General features: G+C 51.0%; 1 protein-coding gene across 1 annotated transcript in view; it reads left to right on the forward strand.

Annotated features, from left to right (window-relative positions):
* Positions 1–350: 350 nt before the first annotated feature.
* Positions 351–22,890, forward strand: part of CHCHD3 (coiled-coil-helix-coiled-coil-helix domain containing 3) — a 223,548-nt gene continuing 201,008 nt past the window's right edge. The window contains exons 1-2 of the mRNA XM_058681347.1: positions 351–541; positions 6,051–6,138. Coding sequence (XP_058537330.1) covers positions 461–541; positions 6,051–6,138 — 169 coding nt within the window. The 5' untranslated portion in view covers positions 351–460. The remainder of the gene's footprint in view (positions 542–6,050; positions 6,139–22,890) is intronic.

Consider the following 22,890-nt stretch of genomic DNA (forward strand, 5'->3'; position numbering starts at 1 on the left):
GCCTGTTCCCGGAATACTGTCTTCAAGGAAAACTGAACTTGTACGGTGCCCCGAGTGCAGCTACTTGGGCGTTCAGGACCACAACTCCCCGAATGCCCTGCGCTCTCCGTCCCAACACCCACCGCGCCTGACGGAGACTACAACTCCCACTTGACCCAGAGCTCCGGAAGCCCAGTCAAACTCTCCGTGTTGCCATAGCATCCGGGGCCGGGCCAGCCAACTGCTGTGCCCCGGCCGCCCGGAGGCGGGCCATCCGAGGGTCCGACCACTCCGAGCGAGGCGACCGTGGCGCGTGACCGGAGGAGGCGGGGGCGCGGAGCGGCGCCTTCTCCTTGCCCGGGGTCGTGGCCTGGCACCCGGTGCGCCCGGAGGGGTCCCGGCACGTGTGCGCGCGGCGCGCGGGGCTGTGACAGCGCTGGTGCGCGGGGCCGGCTCTCCGCGGGAGCGGCAGGCAGGCGCCATGGGCGGCAACGCCAGCACCCGCCGGGTCACCTTCGAGGCGGACGAGAATGAGAACATCACCGTGGTGAAGGGCATCCGGGTGAGTTCCGGCGGGCGGACCCCTGCCCGGCGCTGCAGGCCGCCCCGGGATCCGTGCGCCCCGGCGCGCGGTGCCAGCCTGCGAGCCGGCTCCGGCGTCGGTCCCCTCGGGGCTCCGCGGGCACGTGGTGCCCCTCCGGCTCAGCCCCGGCCGTGTGCAGCTGTCCCCGCGCGCTGGCCGGGGCGCCCTGTGGCCCAGAGCTGGCACCTGCCGCCGGGCAGTTGCTCAGAGCAGAAGACACCACGACCGCCGAGGGGTGCGGGGATTCCCTTATGCCTTCCTCATGCACTTGGTACAGAAACTGCAAACTTGATCTTTCTCCGCGGTGTCACTAAAGCACACAAACTTCACTTAATACTTTCTGTTGCTCTGTAGTTTGGCGCCTCACTTTCTTTTTTTAAGTACCAGAGTGTAGCTAGTAAATAAAGCAGTTTTGACTTAAGGGGGTTAAATGGTACTTTCTGTTACCACGTAAGCATCTGAATGAATGTTTCAATTGTGTTTACTACTTGTTACTTGCTTACTACTTGTTACAATGTATTCAGCATTGAAAGTGCTTACAAACTTTCGCTTCTGAAACTGTCACCTTGAGGGGAATGATTAAAGTCTTCTGTGTAGAAGCAGACCGTTGAACTCCATTTTTGGGCTGTGACCAACATTTCTTGATATGTGAATTATAATAAGGACTCTGTTTTGCAATAAAAGATTGAAGGCTGCATTCTCTGTGTTACTGTGGTGTAGTAAACTGCTTTTGATGCAGAGATTTTAAAGGAATTCTTGCGTTTGGCTTGGGGTGCTCCACACCTGAGCGCAGAAAAGGCGAGACAGGAGTGTTAGGCCAGGTGGTTGGGTAGGAGGGCACATGGCTTCCTCGGACACAGACCCAGCGGCTGAGTGAGGCTCCTGGAGTCAGCAAGACTGACTGAAATGCAGGAGCGGAATTAATTCTGCTGGAAAGAAAGGTGGTCTAAAAATCTGTTTTAAGAATTTGAAAGCAATCTCTGTATTGGCCGAGGAGCTAGACAGAGTTCCTGAGCTTTTACTTTTCCAGCACGTGTTATGTTTGTTGCACTCCTGGACTCCCGGGCTCCTGCTCTTCGCCCCTTCCTGTAGGGCCCTTTTCTTGGCCGCTTCCAGCCTCCCTTTGCCAGATGCGGTGCACCTGAGCTTCAGTTGTCTCAGGTGTGGAGTGGTGGGGCGTGCCGGGTCCTGCTGCTGTCTGTAGGTGGTAATGTGGGTGGTGTTTTCTCTGGCCGCACTCAGCCCATGGCACACTGCTGAGTTGGTCAGTGTGCTCAGAGGTCATTCTCATTCCTTTGAGGTCACTGCAGTGAAACGGTTCTCGGTTTCGAGCCTGGGCCGGTGACCTTGGGTAAGTCATGGTCTGATCGTGTTTCCTACCTGAAAAGAGCGTTCGTTGTTGCTGTGCTGGGAACGCAGGGAAGGGCTTGGCGGGCCTCTGGCTTCCTGTGCGTTTCCTTTTCTTTGCCTTGCTGGTTTTGTTTGTTTGTTTGTTTTTAGATTTACTTATTTTTATTGGGAAGGCAGGTTTGCAGAGTGGAAAAGAGACAGAGAAAGATCTTCTATCCACTGGTTCACTCCTGAAATGATTTCAACAGCCAGAGCTGAGCTGATCTGAAGCCAGGAGCTTCTTCTTGGACTCCCATGCGGGAGCAGGATCCCCAGGCTTTGGGACATCTCCTACTGCTTTCCCAGGCTACACACAGGGAGTTGGGAGGGAGGTGGGGCAGCTGGGACAGGAACAGGTGCCCATATGGGATGCAACGTTTGCAAGTGGAAGATTAGCCAGTTGAGCCATTGCAACCCTCTTCTAGATTTTCGATAAAAGGCAGCCGTGATTTCACATGTAAAATTCTGGGATTCTTGGAAGTATTATCATGGAAAGAGGCTGCTGTGGAAGAACTCAGACCTGAGTGTGGAACTGGCTGTGCCTCTCAGAAGCTGTGCGGCTCTGGACGGGTCACTTTTGACTGTAAATGCAGATCCTTCAACTGGCTTGTGAGAATCTGACAGACATGCTTGCAAGCAGCCAGCAGTGCCCCGGTTGGTGGCCTTGTTGGCACTGATGTGTAGCAGCTGTTACGAGAACTGGTGGCCAGAGTGGATACGTTCTACCCAAACTTAATTAGGTAAGAAGAGCCGGTTGCATACCCGCTGTGGACGCAGTGGGAACTGAATGCTGGGTTCTGTCCCTGTTGCCTGTGCAATTGTGTCTGGTTAGCTTGTTGATTTTCTTTCAAGGTCGTTTTTGTATCTTTCTGGGCTTGAAGGCATCTTGTAGTTTCCTTCCCGGGCATTGGGAAGAATGAGAAACAACCCTTTCAGGAGTTAAACTGCTGGCTTTGGTCGGCCCCACTTGAGGCCCCACTTGGTTTTTGGGTTGCAGGTGGTAAGTTCAACTTGGCTGCCAAACCTTGGCTAGCTTTGTCTGGTTGTCTGACTTTCCTGTCCTCATGGTAAGGGAGGCTGCACCAGCACGTCCACTGTCAGAAGCTGAGCTCTGAGTTGTGACCCTCAGTGAAGGGTAGGGCTTTGATTTCCCTGCCTTAAAGGTAGAGTGACATTTAGTGAGCAGTGTACCAGGTCAGGGATATTAATAGGTCATGTTTTCCCATGTTTTCTCACTGAGGTTTCTAACAGCAATTTAAGGACTTATCTACAATTTAACAGTTAAAGCTTCCTCTCACCCTCCCCCCCCCCGTGTGATGTTACTGTTGTGATATTTATAGGGTCTGTGCTTTTCCCTCGTGTGTTTCCCTTTATCATTAGTGATTAAAGAGTTTTCTCCCCTCTTCCGTGAACACCTGTGCTCTTGCACGTGACTCCAGCTCAGCTCTGCACTGATTCCTGCGGGTTGGATGAAGGACAGCCCGCTGCCTTGCTCTCCTCGCTGCGCCCAGAAGGAGTTCGTGAAAGGAAGCCAGGCATGTTCATGGTTACATGTGCTTAACAGGATTATTGTGTGCACCTGCTGTGCCTGCTTGAAAGTATGCTTTTGACTCACTCTTTCACAAGTTTATCTGAAACATCAAAGCTGTGAGCGAACTCTTCAGAGCAAATGTCAGCTTCAGTGGTATCGTTCTCAAAGTACTATTTATCATGCTTCCCAGGCCTAAGCGGGTCTCTGCCGCCCAGGCTCCCAGGAGCCAGTTGAGGCAGCGTGGAGATTTCTGTGGAACACAACTCCGACTTTGGGAGTGTTGACCATTGGGAGCCCAAAAACGAAGAGATTACTTCCTGTGGGCTGCTAGGGCAGATTCTGGAGGGAGCAGATTGGCAGAGACCATGAATCAGTTAGCCATTGGGGTGTTGAGGAGTGTTGTGTTAATAATTCAGTTAACCACTGGATGATGGGCTCATTTCCACTTCAGATTCAGAGCACTATGTTAGATGGAGGCTTTCTAGGGCTTCAGAAAGCGTATGGCTTCTGTGAATGACAAATGCAGAGCCACCCAGGTGCTTTTAAGTAGGGGCCGGGAATTACATATTGTTTCTGTACAAGTCTCTGTGAGTGGAGCACTCCCTCCTTCCTGTGCATTTAGAGTGGTTTTTGGAGCCTTTGTCCTAGACTGGTCGTTAAAGAGCCAACCTGGGCTCTCACAGAAGGTGACCGGTGCGGTGGGAACGGAGGACCAAGTGGACCGGCCTTCGTGATGAGTTTGGGAAGATCAGGACAGCTGTTCCAGAGGTGGAGCCTGCCTTGTCTCTGTCTCTTTTGGTGCGCTGTGTCCCCTCTTCGAGAAGGGCCTACTGCAGCTGCTCAGCTTGGCTGCGCCCTCCCTGTCTGTGCAGCCTGGGTTCTGGGTTGCTGGATGATGTGCTTGCGCTGAGTTCGGATGAGGACACAGCTGGGTGACAAGGCTGGGTGGGGTCCTACAGCCCTCTGCACTGCTGTGGTGAGGAGTGGTCCGGTGGATGGGTGGGCGATCTCTCTCTCCTTCTCTGCCTGTTTTTATTGCAAAGTCAGATATATATACAGAGAGGAGGAGAGACAGAGAGGAAGATCTTCTGTGCGATGATTCATTCCCCAAGTGGCCGCAACAGCTGGTGCTGCGCCAATTCGAAGCCAGGAGCCAGGAGCTTCTTCCAGGTCTCCTACGTGGGTGCAGGGCCCCAAAGCTTTTGGCCGTCCTCGACTGCTTTCCCAGGCCACAAGCAGGGAGCTGGGTGGGAAGCAGGGCCGCCGGGATTAGAACTGGTGTCCATATGGGTTCCCAGCATGTTCAAGACCAGGACTTTAGCCGCTAGGCCACTGCGCCGGGCCCAAAAATAACTGAATCTTAAAAAGAACAATTGTATGTGATTTTTGAACTGGAAGACGGGATGAAGCGAGGAAGAACCTGAATGTTTTTTGGGGTTTAGAGAGAAAGAAGGCGCTAAGGGCTGTTGCAAAGTGGCTCCCGTTTTTTCCGAGGTTCCACTCTAGTGAGGTAGAATAAGTAGAAGTTATTTCTGATGGCTAGTCAGTGCATCAGGACAAGTAAGAAAGGAGTGTGGTGGACTGTGGCCTGCAGCCCCCAGCCCTTCTGTGCTGCTCGGAGTGAGCCCAGTGTCCTCAGGCTGTCGTGTGTGTCGGTGTGGATGGCCAGCTCCCCTGACTGTTACCACCCTGGTGTGGATGGCCAGCTCCCCTGTCACCGCCCTGGTGTGGATGGCCAGCTCCCCTGTCACCGCCCTGGTGTGGATGGCCAGCTCCCCTGTTACCACCCTGGTGTGGATGGCCAGCTCCCCTGACTGTTACCACCCTGGTGTGGATGGCCAGCTCCCCTGTCACCGCCCTGGTGTGGATGGCCAGCTCCCCTGTCACCGCCCTGGTGTGGATGGCCAGCTCCCCTGTCACCACCCTGGTGTGGATGGCCAGCTCCCCTGACTGTTACCACCCTGGTGTGGATGGCCAGCTCCCCTGACTGTTACCACCCTGGTGTGGATGGCCAGCTCCCCTGTTACCACCCTGGTGTGGATGGCCAGCTCCCCTGTCACCGCCCTGGTGTGGATGGCCAGCTCCCCTGTCACCGCCCTGGTGTGGATGGCCAGCTCCCCTGTTACCACCCTGGTGTGGATGGCCAGCTCCCCTGACTGTTACCACCCTGGTGTGGATGGCCAGCTCCCCTGACTGTTACCACCCTGGTGTGGATGGCCAGCTCCCCTGTTACCACCCTGGTGTGGATGGCCAGCTCCCCTGTTACCGCCCTGGTGTGGATGGCCAGCTCCCCTGACTGTTACCACCCTGGTGTGGATGGCCAGCTCCCCTGACTGTTACCACCCTGGTGTGGATGGCCAGCTCCCCTGACTGTTACCACCCTGGTGTGGATGGCCAGCTCCCCTGTTACCGCCCTGGTGTGGATGGCCAGCTCCCCTGACTGTTACCACCCTGGTGTGGATGGCCAGCTCCCCTGTTACCGCCCTGGTGTGGATGGCCAGCTCCCCTGTCACCGCCCTGGCTGTCTGGTTCCTTTATCATTGATTTCATTTTGATGTTGTCTTTCAGCTTTCGGAAAATGTGATTGAGCGCATGAAGGAATCCTCTCCACCCGGCTCCAGATCTCAGCGGCACCCTGGTGTTTATGGAGCCTCAGGTATTGCTGAATTTTCATTGTGCAGATTTAAGTAGAGGAATCACGAGCCTGGTTCTTTGCCTTTTGTGTCTGGGTGTGCAGCTTCCTGCAGGAGCGCTGGGATGCAGACTCCGGCTCGTGTGCTACTTGGAAATAGTCTTTGGAAATGCTGATTTTTCTTTCAATTCCTGAACTGTCTCCCAGGCTTTGGAAGTTATTTCATGTTTGTGTGCATAATTGATTGCTTGTAAAGATTTAGGAATAAATATTTATGAAATACTTTGAACTTTGAAAATACTGGTTTACTGCTTGCAAATTGTAAAATAGTTCAAGTGGATTTTTTTTTAAGCAGATAGTTTCTTCTGAGTTCATGGAAGATTTCGTTTGTCCTACCTGATCTTACTTATTAGTACAGTAAAAATGGAGTGAAGTGGAGCCACAGTGTCAGTTTGTCTGTCTTGGATCAGAAGGAGATGGGAGACGTCACGTGATTTCCTGCCGTTTTCTCTCCCCTGCCGCACTCACCTGCTCATTCAGCAAGGGCTTTGCACCCGCTACGTGCCTTGCCCATCCAGCAGGTGGACAGGTAATGAGGAGCAGCGAGACAGTAACTGGCTGCGGCTGCATTAGGTTCTGTATGTTGTTCTGTGTGTGTGTTAGGAAGGCGTCCATCTGGCTAAGGGTCATGCAGGTGAGAAGGAGACGCCACCCAGTGTCATTCCCTCGGCAGTTGTCATTTTCCCTCCTGAGTCGCTAAATCAGTGTGCGTTGTGTGTGGTTCATTTTTATTGGGAAGGTAGATTTACAGAGAGAGAGATACAGAGAGAAAGATCTTCTGTTTGCGCATTCATTCCCCAAGTGGCAGCAATGCCAGAGTTGAGCTGGTCTGAGGCCAGGAGCCAGGAACTTCTTCTGGGTCTCCCACGCAGGTACAGGGTTGCAAGGCTTTGGGCTGTCCTTGACTGCTTTCCCAGTCCACAAACAGGGAGCTGGATGGGAAGTGGAGCAGCAGGGACATGAACTGGAGCTCGTATGGGATCCTGACGCCTTCAAGGCAAGGATTTAGCCACTGAAAAAACAATGAGTGTATTTCAGACTTTTTGCAGCCAAGCAAACTTATCTTTTAATGCCATTTTCACATGGACTTGTTGAAGTGTAGTCGAGTTTGTAGCACAGAGAAGTCCCAAGGTAAATAAAAGTTCTTGCTGGGCCAGTGTGGAAGCCTAGTGGCTAAATCCTTTCTCTGTAACTCTATAAAATCTGCCTTTCCAATAAAAATAAATCAGTCTTAAAAACAAAGTGCCTGTCCTCTTGAAGCTTCCTGTTTGCTAGGAGAGTTGGAGTGGTGTGGTTAATTCACACAGGATGGGGTGTTTCCTGCCCTGCTGGAAGCTGTCCCCTACTTCCTTTCACCTTGCTTGCAGTCCTCAGCCCACGTTTTGCTGACTCCTGCTGACGCCCGTTAGCTGCACTGGCCATATTCCGTGGCTGTAAGTGCATCTGGCTGGTGCTGGCCGTACTGGACAGTGCAGAAGGTTCCAGTGCACAGCTCTTGTCCAGGATGCACCAGAGCTTGGCACGGAGAGCTCTGCAGTGGCTGGGGTTGTGGAGTCTGAAGGCTGTGTGTGTGTGTGTGTGTGTGTGTGTGTGTGTGTGTGTGTGTGAGGGGTGGTGGTGGTTCCTGTCTCTGCCGTATCCCAGCTGCTGTGGGAATATTGGTTATTGGAGCCTGAAGGCTGTGTGTGTGTGTGTGTGTGTGTGTGTGTGTGTGTGTGTGTGTGTGAGGGGGGGGTGGTGGTTCCTGTCCCTGCCGTATCCCAGCTGCTGTGGGAATATTGGTTAGTGGAAACTTCAGGGACATTCCTCCGAGGTCTGTTCCCGTCCCTCCATCTTGGGCACAGGTGAGCCGATGGCGCCATATGCCTTGCACAGCCCTGTCTTCCTGGCTGCTCTGTCATCACAGGTGTGAAGGACAGACTGCTGCCCACAGCAGGGTTTCTCAGTGCCACCCGCACCCAAGGAAAGCACTAAGATGTGACACGATCTTTGGAAATGAACTTGCCTTTAGGTGAAAAATGCAATTAGACTATGATTGCATAAATTAACCGTGATTTGTTCTTCTTGGAACAAAAAAATGTTGATAAAAGTTGAAAGCCTCAAAATTTATGTTCTCTTTTGAGTTGTCTCATTTCAGGGTTTTACTTAGTACTCAATAGATTTCTTGTAATTTATAATTTAGATGTGCTATGAAATAATTTTTCATGCCTACAAAAATGTATTGATGAAAATCTCACCAGCTTTTTTTTCTACATTTTTCAGTGTCAAGTAAATTATTTATTAAGTATGAGTTGAATGTTTAATGTTTATTATAAAATGCTTTCTCCCTCACAGGACTCTTACGGCATCCCCAGGCTCCTCGTCCTGTGGCAGAGGCAATGTGAGGGGCAGCGAGCCACACGATCACTCTGCACAGGAACCGAGTTTTGTCTCATGCATGTTTTTTTCCCTTAAGGGACTCCGCCGAGTCCCTTCCCAGACGGCTGGGCCGGCTGAGGGGAGATCTGGTCAGGCTCCCGCTCGGGGCCAGAGCCCGAGGACTGGGGCTGTCTGCTGCTGCTTAAGATGCCTTAGCAGGGAGCTGGGCGAGACGCGGAGCAGTCTGGACTTGGACTTGTATCATGCAGGATGTTGAACTCTGTGCTACATTGCCAACCCGCACGTGAGGTTTTGAGGCTATAATTTTTAGTGTAAAAGAAGTTGCTCTGAAGACTTTCCTGAAACTATTTTTTTTTTTTTTTTTTTTGGCCAAACCTTGCACCAGATCAATGACTTGTTGCCACAAGTATTTGCATATAAAGCTCTTTGGGCAAAATAGTATTCTGGCTGACACACAGTAGATTGTAATGCCTCTGTACTAAACGAATGTGCTCTGCAGAACGTAGCTGTGTCCCCAGCGCTTTGCATTTTTGCTGCATTGTTTCAGCTGTATTCGGTTTGCTTTTATACCAGGCACGTTCTTTCTTAGCCCGACTTCAGGTAGTGCCGTCACGCATGGGTAAGAAACTTCTTTTCATTAAAGTCTTGCATCTTTTGATTTAAAAAACCAATGTTGGGTATTGATTTTTTTCCCCTTTCCATCCTGATCTTTTAGTTTTTCTCTGTCTTTTGGAGAGATCAGATCTTTTGTGTTTGTTCCTGCTGTTGGAGGAACTGTATGCTCAAATCAATATGAAAAACCCAGACAGGAAATTATATTAGGAGGCTGTTTGTTGTTTTCTGGAGCCATGAGCAGCCAGGTGGCAATGACGAATCTGGGGAAAGAGACAAATGGGCTCACTTTGTTATTATCCTCTTAGCGCAAGTTTCTCTGAAAACCTCTTGTCATTGTGAAAAATAAGGAAGATTTGGCGATTTGTGTTAAGTATATCATTAGGTATCAGGCGGCCTTAAATTATGGGAAGCGGATTCGAGCAGGAAATAGCAGAGCTGGAAGGAGACGGCCAATTTGGGGAAACAGAATTATCTGTATGTTCTCTGTTTCCCTCCCAGAATCTGGCCTTCGTTATTTTTAAGCTGTTCTTTAAGGCTCGTTTAGACAGAGCACGTGGGCAGAGCTCAGAGGAAACGAGCCTTGCCCATTCGTCTGGCCTGGTGACCAGAACCGAAGGGAGTGGCCGCACCGAAGCTTGCAGCTTTTAATGGTTGAAACTTCGTTGTGGCTGCTGTCTACACTCTGTATTTTTGAGGGTATGTTGTAGAGCCTCATTTCCTTGTCAGTTTCTGATAGGAAGATGTATGTCCACTGTTGAATTAAAGAGAACTAGACCTCCTGGCCAGGGTATTCTGTTCTTAAGAAATCCAGGAACGGTCTGTGTGTGGCCGATGGTTAGGAACTCGTATCATTTAGTTAGTTATGTCAGTCAACATGTGTTGGCATGGTGGCTGTGTGCTCAATACACATTTTTTTGTGTTTATTTTGTATTTATCACATAGAAAGACACATACGCCCCCCCCCCCCCACACACACACACACTGGGGTAGGAGAGGGAAAAAAGGGAGAGAGAGAGAGAGAATCTTCTATCCACTGCTTTACTCCCCAGATGGGCATAAGGGAGCAGGGCCTGGTCAGGCTGAACTCGGGAGCTTCTTTGAGGTCTCCCCTGTGGTAGCGGGGTGTAAGCCTTGAGCCGTCTGCTGCTCTCTCCCAGGCCATGAGTTGGGAGCTGGACTGTGGAGCGTCGGGGAGAGAACCAGCTTCCCTACGACTGTCGGCCTTGCAGGCGACTGCTTTACCTGACGCGCCACACCCCCTCCTGCTAAGGGTTTATTGTTTTTCCATAAGACCGCAGTAGCTATTGAGCAGTTCCAGCCAGTTTTAGGGTATAAGGTTAGAAAGTTATATTAATTAATCCTTCAGCTATATGTAGATATTGATAACATTTCCTTCTTTTTCTCAAGATTTATTTTTGTTGGCAAGAAAGATTTAAAGAGAGAAGGCATAAACAGAGTAAGATATTCTGTCCACTGATCCACTCCCCAGTTGGCAGCGATGGCTGGAGCTGAGCCCATCTGAAGCTAGGAGCCAGGAGCTTCATCCAGGTCTCCTGTGGGGACAGGTGCCCAAGCGTTTGGTCCATCCTCCATTGCTATCTCAGGGCACAAACAGGGAACTGGATGGGAAGTGGAACATCTGGGACTGGAACCGGCGCCCATATGAGAAGCTGGGGCTGTAAGGTGGAGGATTAGCCAGTTAAGCCATTGTGCCGGCCCCATTAATAGCATTATCATGGCTTAGAAACCATACTGGTTTTTTCAATGAGATCTCTGTGTTCAGCAAATCTGAATAGTAAGAACTTGTGTTTTCCACTCTAGTACTAAATAAAGCTGCTTTCATTTTTAGAGAAAAAAAAAACAAGTAGTTCATAAATATCTTATTTGTCCTTGAACGATCCCTTCAGCAGCCACAGGCGCGGCGTCTGGAGCAGTTGCTCCCAGTTCTTGAGGCACTGCGGCATTGTGGGGTGTGGAAGAGGACTTCCGAGTAGCAGAGTGTGGTCATACCGTAGGCTCTTCAGGAGCTGTAAGTTAGAGATATGGGAAGGGAGAGGACTTGGGGACCTTGGTGGTCAAGGTGTGTCGTGGGGCGGCAGCAGCCCTGCACCCGGTCATGGCCCGTGGCTCAAGGTGCGTTGTGGGGCGGCAGCAGCCCTGCACCCGGTCATGGCCCGTGGCTCAGGTCACTTCGAGTGTACCATTAGCTGCATCACTGCTCGTGTTGGTGTTTGTTATAAAGAAACCTAAAAAATTCAGGCTGTTTTACCATCGAGAGAAAGACACCGGACAGCATTCTTACTTTGTAACAATCTTAGTGACAGTGCAGTCTATATTCCGTAGCATTATGGGATGGCGCAGGGACGGGAAGGAATTCTACAAGTAAAGCTTTGCAAGGTGGGCCGTGTCAGTGAGCCCACCTCGCAGCATTTCTGGGGCTGGACACTTGGGCTTATTGCCTCAGCATTAGGAATTCACCCTTGGTCCCAGCTGCCTTCTGTGGAATCTACCAGGACCACTGCCCTTGCACCCTGTAGCTGCCCAGGGAGAACCAACGCAGCTGCTGCCTGTGGTGTGCAATGCAGGTGTTAGCACCCCTCCGCTGGCTGCCCGGGCCTTCTCTCTTGGGAAACAGAAGCGTGTTAGTGAAACTTGCTGTTGCAGGGTGACTCATGGATTATCAGCCTGGACTTTCTCATTGAACCCTTGTTGTTGGGCATAGCAATCAGGTCAGTGATGGCTGTCACCAGTGGTACGTGTTTAAAAGCCCAAAGGTAAAGCAATTATCAAGTGTAGATTTTACTCTCGCGTTTCAAGATCTAAGATACAATAGCTGACATTGGTTATGGGAGTAGGTCTAATGTAATATAAAAGTGTGATGCGCAGAAAGCTACTAGTTTTTTGTTTACCAGTAAAACAGGCAATTGATAATGTTTTTGTTTTTCTTGGAATTCAGCTTAACTTTGGTCATCTGGATGGGCCTGACCTCTGGAAATAAATGGCCTGAAGGGATTTCTCGTGTGTGTGTTTTTCCTGTGCAAGCAGAATCAATCCATTGGCTTTCCAGGTTCAACCAAATGAGTTTTTGTTAATGATGTTTTTCCTTGTAATTTTTTTGAGTTCTGATCCAGCGTTTCGTTTCCTCATTTGCCCTTCCTTGTCTCTGGTTTATGCAGAGGTGCTGGGACTGTGCTCTGCCTTCATCCCGATCATTGCTACCAGGCCCAGTACATGTTTTCCAGCCCCTTTTCTAAGCTGCTCTGCTCCAGGGCAGCTGACCACTGGTGACACCTCCTGGCAAAGCTTTGGCAGCCCATTGGTCATTATGGTAAAGGACTTCACACTTCGGCACAGAATCGCAGGGGCCTCCTCAGGATGCTCTGGTTATACATGCCCTCATTCCTCTGAATGCACGGTCTGTTAAGGCAGCGGCTTTAATCAGGCAGTCTCAAGTGGTTGGAGCTTGGTATTGCTCTGAGTTACACGGAGGCAATGATAGCTCTCTTGTTCCTACAAAGGTGAGAGGTGGTCAGGCTATCTTCCAGGTGCACAGCTGCGCCCGGGGCCAGCCTCCAGGCCCTCGCCTGGTCAGAAGGCCTTCTTCCAGGGTGCGGTGGCCAGGTGCACAGCTGCGCCCGGGGCCAGCCTCCAGGCCCTCGCCTGGTGGGAAGGCCGTCTTCCAGGGTGCTGGCCAGGTGCACAGCTGCGCCCGGGACCAGCCTCCAGGCCCTCACCCCAGAAGGCTTTAGTTTGCTGATCTCTTCTCACCAAAGTGTTAGTGATCTGTGTGAAATCTGAAATCACTCGTGTTATTCCTGTGATGAAAATGTTGTTTCTCCACCTGTCTGGCCCCAAGTGCGGGCACCATCATTTCCTGCCTTCCCAGGCACATCAGGAGGGAGCTGGGTTGGGAGTGGTCACCCTGTACTTGAGCCGGAGTCCCTGTGGGGTGCTGGCACCTCATGTGGAGGCTTAATATACAATGGTGTTAATCCCAGGGAATTTTTACATGGTTAATATTGTTGTTGACACCGTAGACATCTTGTGTCTTTATAAAAAAAGAAATACTAGGGCCCGGCGGCGTGGCCTAGCAGCTAAAGTCCTCACCTTGAACGCCCCGGGATCCCATATGGGTGCCGGTTCTAATCCTGGCAGCCCTGCTTCCCACCCAGCTCCCTGCTTGTGACCTGGGAAAGCAGTTGAGGACGGCCCAAAGCCTTGGGACACTGCACCCGCGTGGGAGACCTGGAAGAGGTTCCTGGTTCCCAGCTTCGGATTGGCGCAGCACCGGCCGTTGTGGCTCACTTGGGGAGTGAATCATCGGATGGAAGATCTTCCTCTCTGTCTCTCCTCCTCTGTGTACATCTGACTTTGTAATAAAATAAATAAATCTTTAAAAAAAAAAGAAATACTAACTGCTATGGGCCATTTTGGAGGATGAGCCTGGAGAATGATGTAAAAATCAGTTATAATCGAGCTGGGTTTGACTGAAATAAAAAATCCTGGAGCTGAATGAAGTTCTGTAGCCACAGGTTTTTAAAATTGTTTTATTGTGCAACCAGCTGGGCTATTCTGGATCATGCTTTTGTAATTATTTAAGCAAATTTAGAGCATAAATTATTTTAACAAAATGCCCCCCAGCAGTCCTCAGTTTATTTTCTTCAGCGTTACACTCTGCATGTGTGTGTTTGTCGTGGTGGTCAGGCCAGTCAGCCATGTTTCCTCGCTTCCTCCCTCCCTCTCTCCCTCCCTCCCTCCCTCCGTCCGTCCCTCCGTCCCTCCATCCTCCCTGTGTCCCTCCCTCCTCCTCCCTCCCTTCTTCCTCCCTCCCTCCCTCCGTCCCTCCGTCCTCCCTCCTTCCTCCCTGTGTCCCTCCCTCCGTCCCTCCGTCCTCCCTCCTTCCTCCCTGTGTCCCTCCGTCCTCCCTCCTTCCTCCCTGTGTCCCTCCCTCCTCCTCTCTCCTCCTCCCTCCCTTCTTCCTCCCTCCCTCCCTGTCTCCTTCCTCCTTCCTCCGTCCGTCCTCCCTCCCTTCCTCCCTCCCTCCCTCTCTCCCTCCCTCCCTCCCTCCCTCTCTCCCTCCCTCCCTCTCTCCCTCCGTCCCTCCGTTCTTCCTCCCTCCCTCCCTCCCTCTGTCCCTCCCTCCCTCCCTCCCTCCCTCTCTTCATCCTCCCTCCCTCTCTCCTTCCCTCCGTCCCTCCCTCTCTCCCTCCCTCCCTCCCTCCCTCTGTCCCTCCCTCTCTCCATCCTCCCTCCCTCTCTCCTTCCCTCCGTCCCTCCCTCCTTTTTGTTCTGGTGGATGGAAGGAGGGTGCCAGCTGCCTTTGTTTAACTTTGTAGGGTAACACAGACGCATGTTGGGCAGAATGTTTCCTTTTTTTCCTAAATGATTTGTTGACTTCTCTGGGGAGCTCATGGGATTGAGCCCATAAGTTGCTGTTGTCTGATATCCTTTGAAAACTTTAAAAAATGTTGCTTTAATATTTGATCTCAAATTTCTTAGTGTGAATGCTATAAGATTATGAGAAGTTATAATCCTTATTCTTTGACCTTTGACATGTGTTATTAGTTTTTTAATAAAAAATTTGTAAAACATGGACTGTATAATTAAACCTGTTTTCTAGTTTTAGTAATTTGTGCGATAAACACAACTTAGTGATTTATGTGATAAACACATAAATGAGAAATTATTTCCTCTAATTATTTTATTCCTATCCAGTTAACATTATACCTGTACAGACACAGCTATTGTTTCATAAGCCATGGTTTTTGGGTGAAAAATGATATTTCATTGGTCATTTTTATTTCTCATTTTGGTCTTAGGCCTCTGAATCTTCTAAAGACCATGTTTTATTTTGACTTGAGGCCCACTGTTGGTCTTCCTGTCCGGTAGTATCTAAGCAGTTGAGCCTTCCCGAGCTCCCTGTAGAAGCCCACAGCTTCACGGGGCAGCTTGGTGGGCTGACGAGCAGGTGGCCAGGGCGCTGAGGCCCTCATCTCTGTGATGGGTGTGGCTGTGTGGTTTCCGGGAGCTCTATGACTTCACATGGGGAGTGGAGTGGTGCCAGCCGAATCAGCTTGAGTAAGGGTGTGTGTGTGTCTCTGTGTGTGTGGATCCAAGAGCTTGAAAGTTGTGTGAACTTGGGTAACTTATCTCATTTTCCTCTGGGATAAAATGGAAAGACTAATGCCAGTTTCAGAAGGTTGTCATAGAGACCGAATGAGATAATGTATGGGTACTAGAACATAGCAAGTGATCAGTCAGTGTCGCTTGCCTCCTTTCTTCTTTAGCATGGCTGCAGGGCTGCAGCTTTACTCCAGCTTGTGGGCAGGAGTCTCAGTTGCTCACCCCTTTGTTTACTTGAGAGGACGAAGGAGGGGTAGACAGATGGGCAGACCGAGAGAGCTGGTTCACTCAGAAAATGCCTGAAGCACCCGGACCTGGTCAAGGTTCAAGCCTGGCTTGAGGAACTCTGTCCTGGTCTCCTGCAAGGATGACAGGGACACAAGGACTCGAGCCGTCACTTACTGCGTCCTGCAGTGTACAACTGGCAAAACCCAGGAGCCACACCCGGGAATTGAACCCAGCACTCTGTCGTGGGACCAGGGCATCCTAAGTGCCAGGGTTGCCTGAGGCATGTTTAAGTGTTGTGCTAAGCTTTTATGAAGCATAAATATTAATCAAACATGTGCCCTCAGACAGTTGTCTGATGTGACTTTTCCGTGTTGTGGGCGCTAGAGTCTGAGTTGATGAAACAGCAGGATATGTTCATTCATGCAAAATTTAGTCTCTTGCAAAATGCACCAAGATCACAGCCAAAAGGTATTCATCATGACAATCTTGAATGAATTCATCATCAGATAACTTAAAGTTATTTCCTGACACTCTATCACCAGAGTAACCCTTGAGGGCATTTACTGTTGTTATGAGCACATTTTTCTTTTTCCAGTGATTGCCAACAATCATGAAAAATGGGGTGCTTCAGATGAATGTTTTGGGAGGCTGATATGATCTGCTTGACCCTGATCGAACACAGAGGAGCCATGGTGGTCCTCACAAGCAGCTGACTGTTACCTTGGCCTCTTCAGAGGCAGTGATAGCTAAGGCGGTGTTGTGTTATTTCTCTTTAGTGTCCTGCAGCCAGCAGAGTTGTGCCAAGTACCTTGGCCTTGGACTGGGTCAGTCATGGGACGTTCTCCCATTGTTACTGTCAGACCCAGGAGGTTACTTGCAGACAAGTGTGACATGTTTATGGGGTGGGTTTTGTGCCATAGTAGATTAATCCGCTGCTGGAGACACCCACAGCTTTCGTTGGAGAGCCTGGTTCAAGTGCTGGGAACTCCGTGCTTCCAGGCTAGCTTCTACCGATAGCAGATGGAGTCCCAGGTATTCTGTCGCTCACCAGGGAGACCCGGATGGGGTTTCTGTCTGCTGACTTTGGCTGGTCAGACCCTGGCTCTTGTGGACCTTTGGGGAATGACACAGTGGGTGGAGGATCTCTCTCCCTGACCCCCTGCATGGCCTTAAAGGACACTGAAATAGAAGCTTCCACAGCACTGTGGTTCGAGGCAGGAGCGTAGCTGTGGATGGCCCTTCCCAGTGTGTGAAGAGCCGTGGGCTGGATCCTGAGGTCTGCTCGTCTTGGGCAACTGGCCTTATTCCAAGTCAGTAGGACTCAAAGTATTTCCCTAAAGAAAGGATGGGTGTAGTGAGGGAATGCTCCGGAATGATTTCTTAGGCTGACAGTAGGCTTCTGGGTTAATGTGGAGCCCCAATGCTATTTCATTTTTATTGATGGCTGGACAGTGAGTGGCCTTTGCTGCTGTTGCATCCCGCAGCTTCTCTCCATGCGTGTTTTCTGTACGCCTTGGGAGAGGCCAGCAGTACCCACTTTGGAGTCCAGCTGGTTGTCTCTGTAGGCCCAGTTGGTACCTTCAAACATCCATGCATGTAGACATGAACGTGTGTGTGTGTGTGTGTGTGTGTGTGTGTGTGTACTTAGTTACTGGTGAAGTTCACATGCATTGTAGTTTGAATCTTTTCTTCCTTCTCTAAACTCATGGAGGAGCTTAGTCGCTCCGGTTTTATGTGAGTGGTGTTCCGTGAGGAGCATTTAGAGGCAGGCCTTGGAAGGCAGTTCCTGGCTCCGGGTGGTCAGGAAGGGGCTCTGGTGTTGGCGAGCTTGCTGGCTGCATAAGGAGTGGGAGAGAGGCCCCGGACGCAGGCCACGGAGGCTTAGCCGTGTGTGGGCTCTGTCTCTGCCAGCCCGGCCACACTCACCAGATGCCTAACCACAGCCGTGCCGGATCTGCAACCTCAGAACAACTGTGAGCCAAATAGACCACTTTGTAAAATGTTACCCTGCCTCAGACAGTTCGTCCTAGTGACTTAGTGGCTCTCCCGTGTGGATGGCAGCAGCCCCAGCACCCAGGGCGGCATTGGCGCCTCCCAGGGTGTGTTTGGAGGAAGCTGGGTGAGAAGCGGAGGAGCCGGGGGTTGCTCCTTCCCAGTCCAGTGTGGAATACGCATGACCCAGATAGTGGCTTGCACAGCTGCTGCACAGCCCCTGCCTGGGATAGAGAGAGATTTTAACAGTTTGTTGGTCAAAAAACACAAGCAAACAACACAAAACACAAACAATTTTCATCACCAGAGTTTCCCCACGGTGCAGGCGAGCCTTTTCTGGATGGCTTTTTTGCCTAGGGCTGGCGTGGCTAGCAGGTGAGCTGATGCAGGTGGTTATGGCAGTAATGTGCTTTGAAAGTACACCACCTTACAGCATCTCTGTGGACTTGCTCCATTTTTCTAGGTGTGATTGCAGGTTATCTTTTTATTGTCTTTTGCCCCCCTGTGCTGTTATTCCCTCCCCACCCCACCTGTTGCTTTAAAATAATTTACATAAGGGGCAGTGTAGTGCAGTGATGGGGCTAGGCGGCCTGAAAACAACATGTTTCTTTCCTGTAAAACTGAGTGATATTTGGGGCCCAGCAGGAGAGCCTAGTGTCTAAATCCTGGCTTTCCATCTGCCAGGATCCCATGTGGGCCCTGGTTTGTTTCCCAGCTGCTCCACTTCCCATCCAGCTCCCTGCCTGTGGCCTGGGAAAACAGTCGAGGGCGGCCCAAAGCCTTGGGACCCTGCACCCATGTGGGAGACCCGGAAGAAGCTCTGGCTTCTGACTTCGGATCGGCTCATCTCTGGCTGTTGCAGTCACTTGGGGAGTGAACCAGCAAACAAATCTTTCTGTATCTCCTTCTCTCTGTATATCTGCTTTTCCAATTAAAAAAAAATCTTTAGAAACAAATTGAGTGATACTTCCCGATGGCTGATTTAATTCTTAGAAGATTGCTTAACAGAGGCTCGCTTGCTGTTGGATTCCTGGCTGGATGGTCTTCCGTTTCATCCTGCGGGCAGGGAGCATTCACAGGTTCGCCAGGTCTGTTGGACGGACGCTTCCTGTGACAGAGCGTGAACCAGGGGAGCAGCATCGTCCTCCTTCGTCTTTGTGTTCTAGCGCTGCCACTGTGTGAGGCTTTGTGTTTTAAATCAGTGATCGGTGGTTTACAGCTCTGAGTACTTACTGCCCAAGTCAGAAGCACATAGCAACACATGAGAGGTGATTTGCGTGTCAGTGCCAGTCACAAATGGGACCTGTCATTTTTGAAATCTGTCGCTAAGCTGGGTGATAGAACTTTTGTATAGTTACCCACAAGACATTGTGTGTGTGTAAATGTCTAGAGAGAAAAGGTGTTAAAAAAAATGAAAGTACCTGAAAATGACCAAGGCACCAGAATATGCATTTTGAAATGTCTCGTTCGTTGCCTTTAAAATAATTTATGTATGTTTTATTATTTGGATATGAAACTTAGAATAGCTCAGTCAACAGAAAAACTGTTGGCAGCTCCTAGACTTAATAAGAAAGTCCTCCAGGTGATTAGGGGAAGATTGGCACGTAAAAGGGCACTGTCCAGGTAAGTAGGTCTGCGTTGGGCACCCGCGCTGTGCCAGAGGGCACAGTCCAGGTAAGTAGGTCTGCGTTGGGCGCCCGCGCTGTGCCAGAGGGCACCGTCCAGCTAAGTAGGTCTGCGTTGGGCGCCCGCGCTGTGCCAGAGGGCACCGTCCAGCTAAGTAGGTCTGCGTTGGGCGCCCGCGCTGTGCCAGAGGGCACCGTCCAGCTAAGTAGGTCTGCGTTGGGCGCCCGCGCTGTGCCAGAGGGCACCGTCCAGCTAAGTAGGTCTGCGTTGGGCACCCGCGCTGTGCCAGAGGGCACCGTCCAGCTAAGTAGGTCTGCGTTGGGCACCCGCGCTGTGCCAGAGGGCACCGTCCAGGTAAGTAGGTCTGCGTTGGGCACCCGCGCTGTGCCAGAGGGCACCGTCCAGCTAAGTAGGTCTGCGTTGGGCACCCGCGCTGTGCCAAAGGGCACCGTCCAGGTAAGTAGGTCTGCGTTGGGCACCCGCGCTGTGCCATGTGTCGTGCAGTCTGCCCGTGTGTGATGCGGTGGAGACACTGGCGCTGCTCGCATGCTGCCTGCACGTCACGCCAGGCTGCAGGCACCTTGTTCAGTGCGTCAGGCGTGTCTTGGCTGGCTTGCTGTTGTGTGAGAACGTTGGACACGATTTTGCACTTGGAATGCTGTGTTTTATTGACTGAAGACATCAGTCTGTGTGGGGAGCACCGTGTTGTCTGAGCCGCTCAGATCTAAGCCTTCACCATTACCCTGGGAATGATAAAATGCTTCCTTGTCCGAACGTTCATTTTATATTTATGGGAAGACGAGGGAGAGAAAGGAAAATCTGAGTGAAGTGAATTGGTTGTGGAATTCTTGAACTCGTATATAGAGTCTGTGTGTTCTGGTCCCTTCCTGGCTGCAGGTGGCCCGTGCTCGTGTCCTGCATGTGTCTGCCGGTCGAGTGCTAGTGATGTGACGTTTCCTGAATAGATCCCTCTCCCGTCGAGTTTGGAGTTTTCTCCCAGGCTGTTGTCTGCACACGAGGCTGCTGCTTTCTCGATCTTAGTTACATGTGTCCTGAATTATGTCCTGAGTACTACCTGGCTCATGGTGACAGTAAGATGCCTTTGACATCAGAGATGTAAAACGGGAATAAATGGGCACCGTCACATCAGTGGGATAAGGCAGTAGCATAGTAACTGATAAGGCCCTGGTCAGGCAGTGCAGGGGTTGACAGCGGAGGTGTGGCATAGTTTATGAACAAATATTTTATATGTGTACTATTTGTATATGTATACATACTATATGCATATATGTATAGATGTATATGCACACATATAAATATATACTATATATATTTATGTTGATTTTAAATGGTTTACACCAGAAATGATACTGCTCTTCATTCAGACAATTGTTTAAATTGTTTAAATGTACAACTCCTTTTTTTAATGACAGGTCTTTTGTTGTTGTTAAGTTTTATTTATTTGAAATAGTAACAGAGAGAGGGAGAGTCATACTTTCATCGGCTGCTTCACATAGCTGCAATTGCCAGGGCTGAGGAAGGCTGGGGCCGAGAGCCAGGAGCGTGTTCTGCTGCTTTCCCCAAGCCATCAGCAGGGAGCTGCATTGGAGGTGGAGCAGCTGGAACAGGAGCCAGCGGCCATGGGGGTGTGCTGGGACAGGAACCAGCGGCCATGGGGGATGCTGGGGCAGGAGCCAGCGGCCACGGGGAGTGCTGGGGCAGGAGCCAGTATCCATGGGGTGTGCTGGGATAGGAGCCAGTATCCATGGGATGTGCTGGGACAGGAACCAGTGCCCATGGGGGGATGCTGGGGCGAGAACCAGCGCCCATGGGGTGTGCTGGGACAGGAACCAGTGCCCATGGGGTGTGCTGGGACAGGAACCAGTGCCATGGGGGATGCTGGGGCAGGAGCCAGTGCCATGGGGGATGCTGGGGCAGGAGCCAGTGCCCGTGGGGGATGCTGGGACAGGAACCAGTGCCATGGGGGATGCTGGGGCAGGAGCCAGTGCCCGTGGGGGATGCTGGGGCAGGAGCCAGTGCCCGTGGGGGATGCTGGGACAGGAGCCAGTGTCCGTGGGGGATGCTGGGACAGGAACCAGTGCCCATGGGGGATGCTGGGACAGGAACCAGTGCCCATGGGGGATGCTGGGACAGGAACCAGTGCCCATGGGGGATGCTGGAACAGGAGCCAGTGCCCATGGGGATGCTGGGACAGGAACCAGTGCCCATGGGGATGCTGGCATTGCAGGTTGCAGCTTTATTTGCTGTACTAGGGTGCTGGCCCCTACAGTTATTTTTTTTAGAGAATTTAAAAAAATTGTTTGTTTATTCTAAAATATTTGAATGCATCGTCCAGCACAGTAGCCTGGGATCTCATATGGGCACTGTTTCATGTTCCAGCAGCCCAACTTCCCATCCAGTTCCCTGCTTGTTTCCTGGGAAAGCAGTCAAGGACGGCCCAAAGCCTTGGGACCCTGCACCCATGTGGGAGACCTGGAAAAGCTCCTGGCTCCTGGCTTGTATCAGCTCAGCTCCAGCTATTGTGGTCACTTGGGGAGTGAACCAGCAGATGGAAGATCTTCTCTGTCTCTCCTTTCTGCATATCTTACTTGCCACTAAAAATAAATAAAATCTTGGGCCCGGCGGCGTGGCCTAGCGGCTAAAGTCCTCACCTTGAAAGCCCCGGGATCCCATATGGGTGCCGGTTCTAATCCCGGCAGCTCCACTTCCCATCCAGCTCCCTGCTTGTGGCCTGGGAAAGCAGTCGAGGACGGCCCAACGCATTGGGACCCTGCACCTGCGTGGGAGACCCGGAAGAGGTTCCAGGTTCCCGGCTTCGGATTGGCGCAGCACCGGCCTGTTGCGGCTCACTTGGGGAGTGAATCATCGGATGGAAGATCTTCCTCTCTGTCTCTCCTCCTCTCTGTATATCTGGCTGTAATAAAATGAATAAATCTTTAAAAAAAAATAAATAAAATCTTAAAAAAAGATATTTGAAGGCAGAAGGTGAGATTTTCCACCTGTTGGCTCACTGTCCAAGTGGCTGCCAAAGCAGGGACTGGGTTAGTCCACGGCCAGGAGCTGTAAATCCCAACCAGTTTCCCACGTTGGTGGCAGGGGCCAAGTACTTGGGCCATTCCCCAGTGCCTGCCAGGGTGCCCATGAACAAGAAGCTGGCCTTAAACCCAGGCACTGTGCTGGGGGTGTGAGCACCCCCACTTGTCCGTGGTTCCCTCCCCTTGGCAGTTCATCTGAGTGGTGAATTGGGCAGGAATAGCTCTGTGCTGTCCATCTGTCCTGCTGAAACATCAGACTTTTGTGTTGTTGGAGTGTAAATTATGAGGGCTGTGTAGATGAGAGAGGCTTGCTGCCCTCAAGGTGAGTAAATGGGAGCTAGAAATAACCGCAGGGGTCAGGGCTGCCGTACGGTCTTGTGGGCCTTATTATGATAAAGCGTGCTTTGCATACTGATGTCTTTGCAAATTGTGTTTTTGAAAAAAACATCTGAGTGTGTAAAAACTGAAAATCTAAGTGGGATAGAATCATCGGCTCTGTTTACACTGGATTTATTAAACTGAATTAAATTTTCCTCCAAATGAGTTAAACCCATGTGTAAAGAAATATAACTAAAAATGTGTTTGATTCCAGATGAGATCAGAATCCGATTTGTTTTTCTCTATAAAGACATATATGTGTAAGTGAAGATGCAGCCTTAGATCTGTGCGTTGTGTTGCGGCGTTGTTCGGTCCTTTG

Source organism: Ochotona princeps, chromosome 25, assembly GCF_030435755.1.
Source record: "Ochotona princeps isolate mOchPri1 chromosome 25, mOchPri1.hap1, whole genome shotgun sequence".
In the NCBI taxonomy this organism is placed as follows: Eukaryota; Metazoa; Chordata; class Mammalia; order Lagomorpha; family Ochotonidae; genus Ochotona; species Ochotona princeps.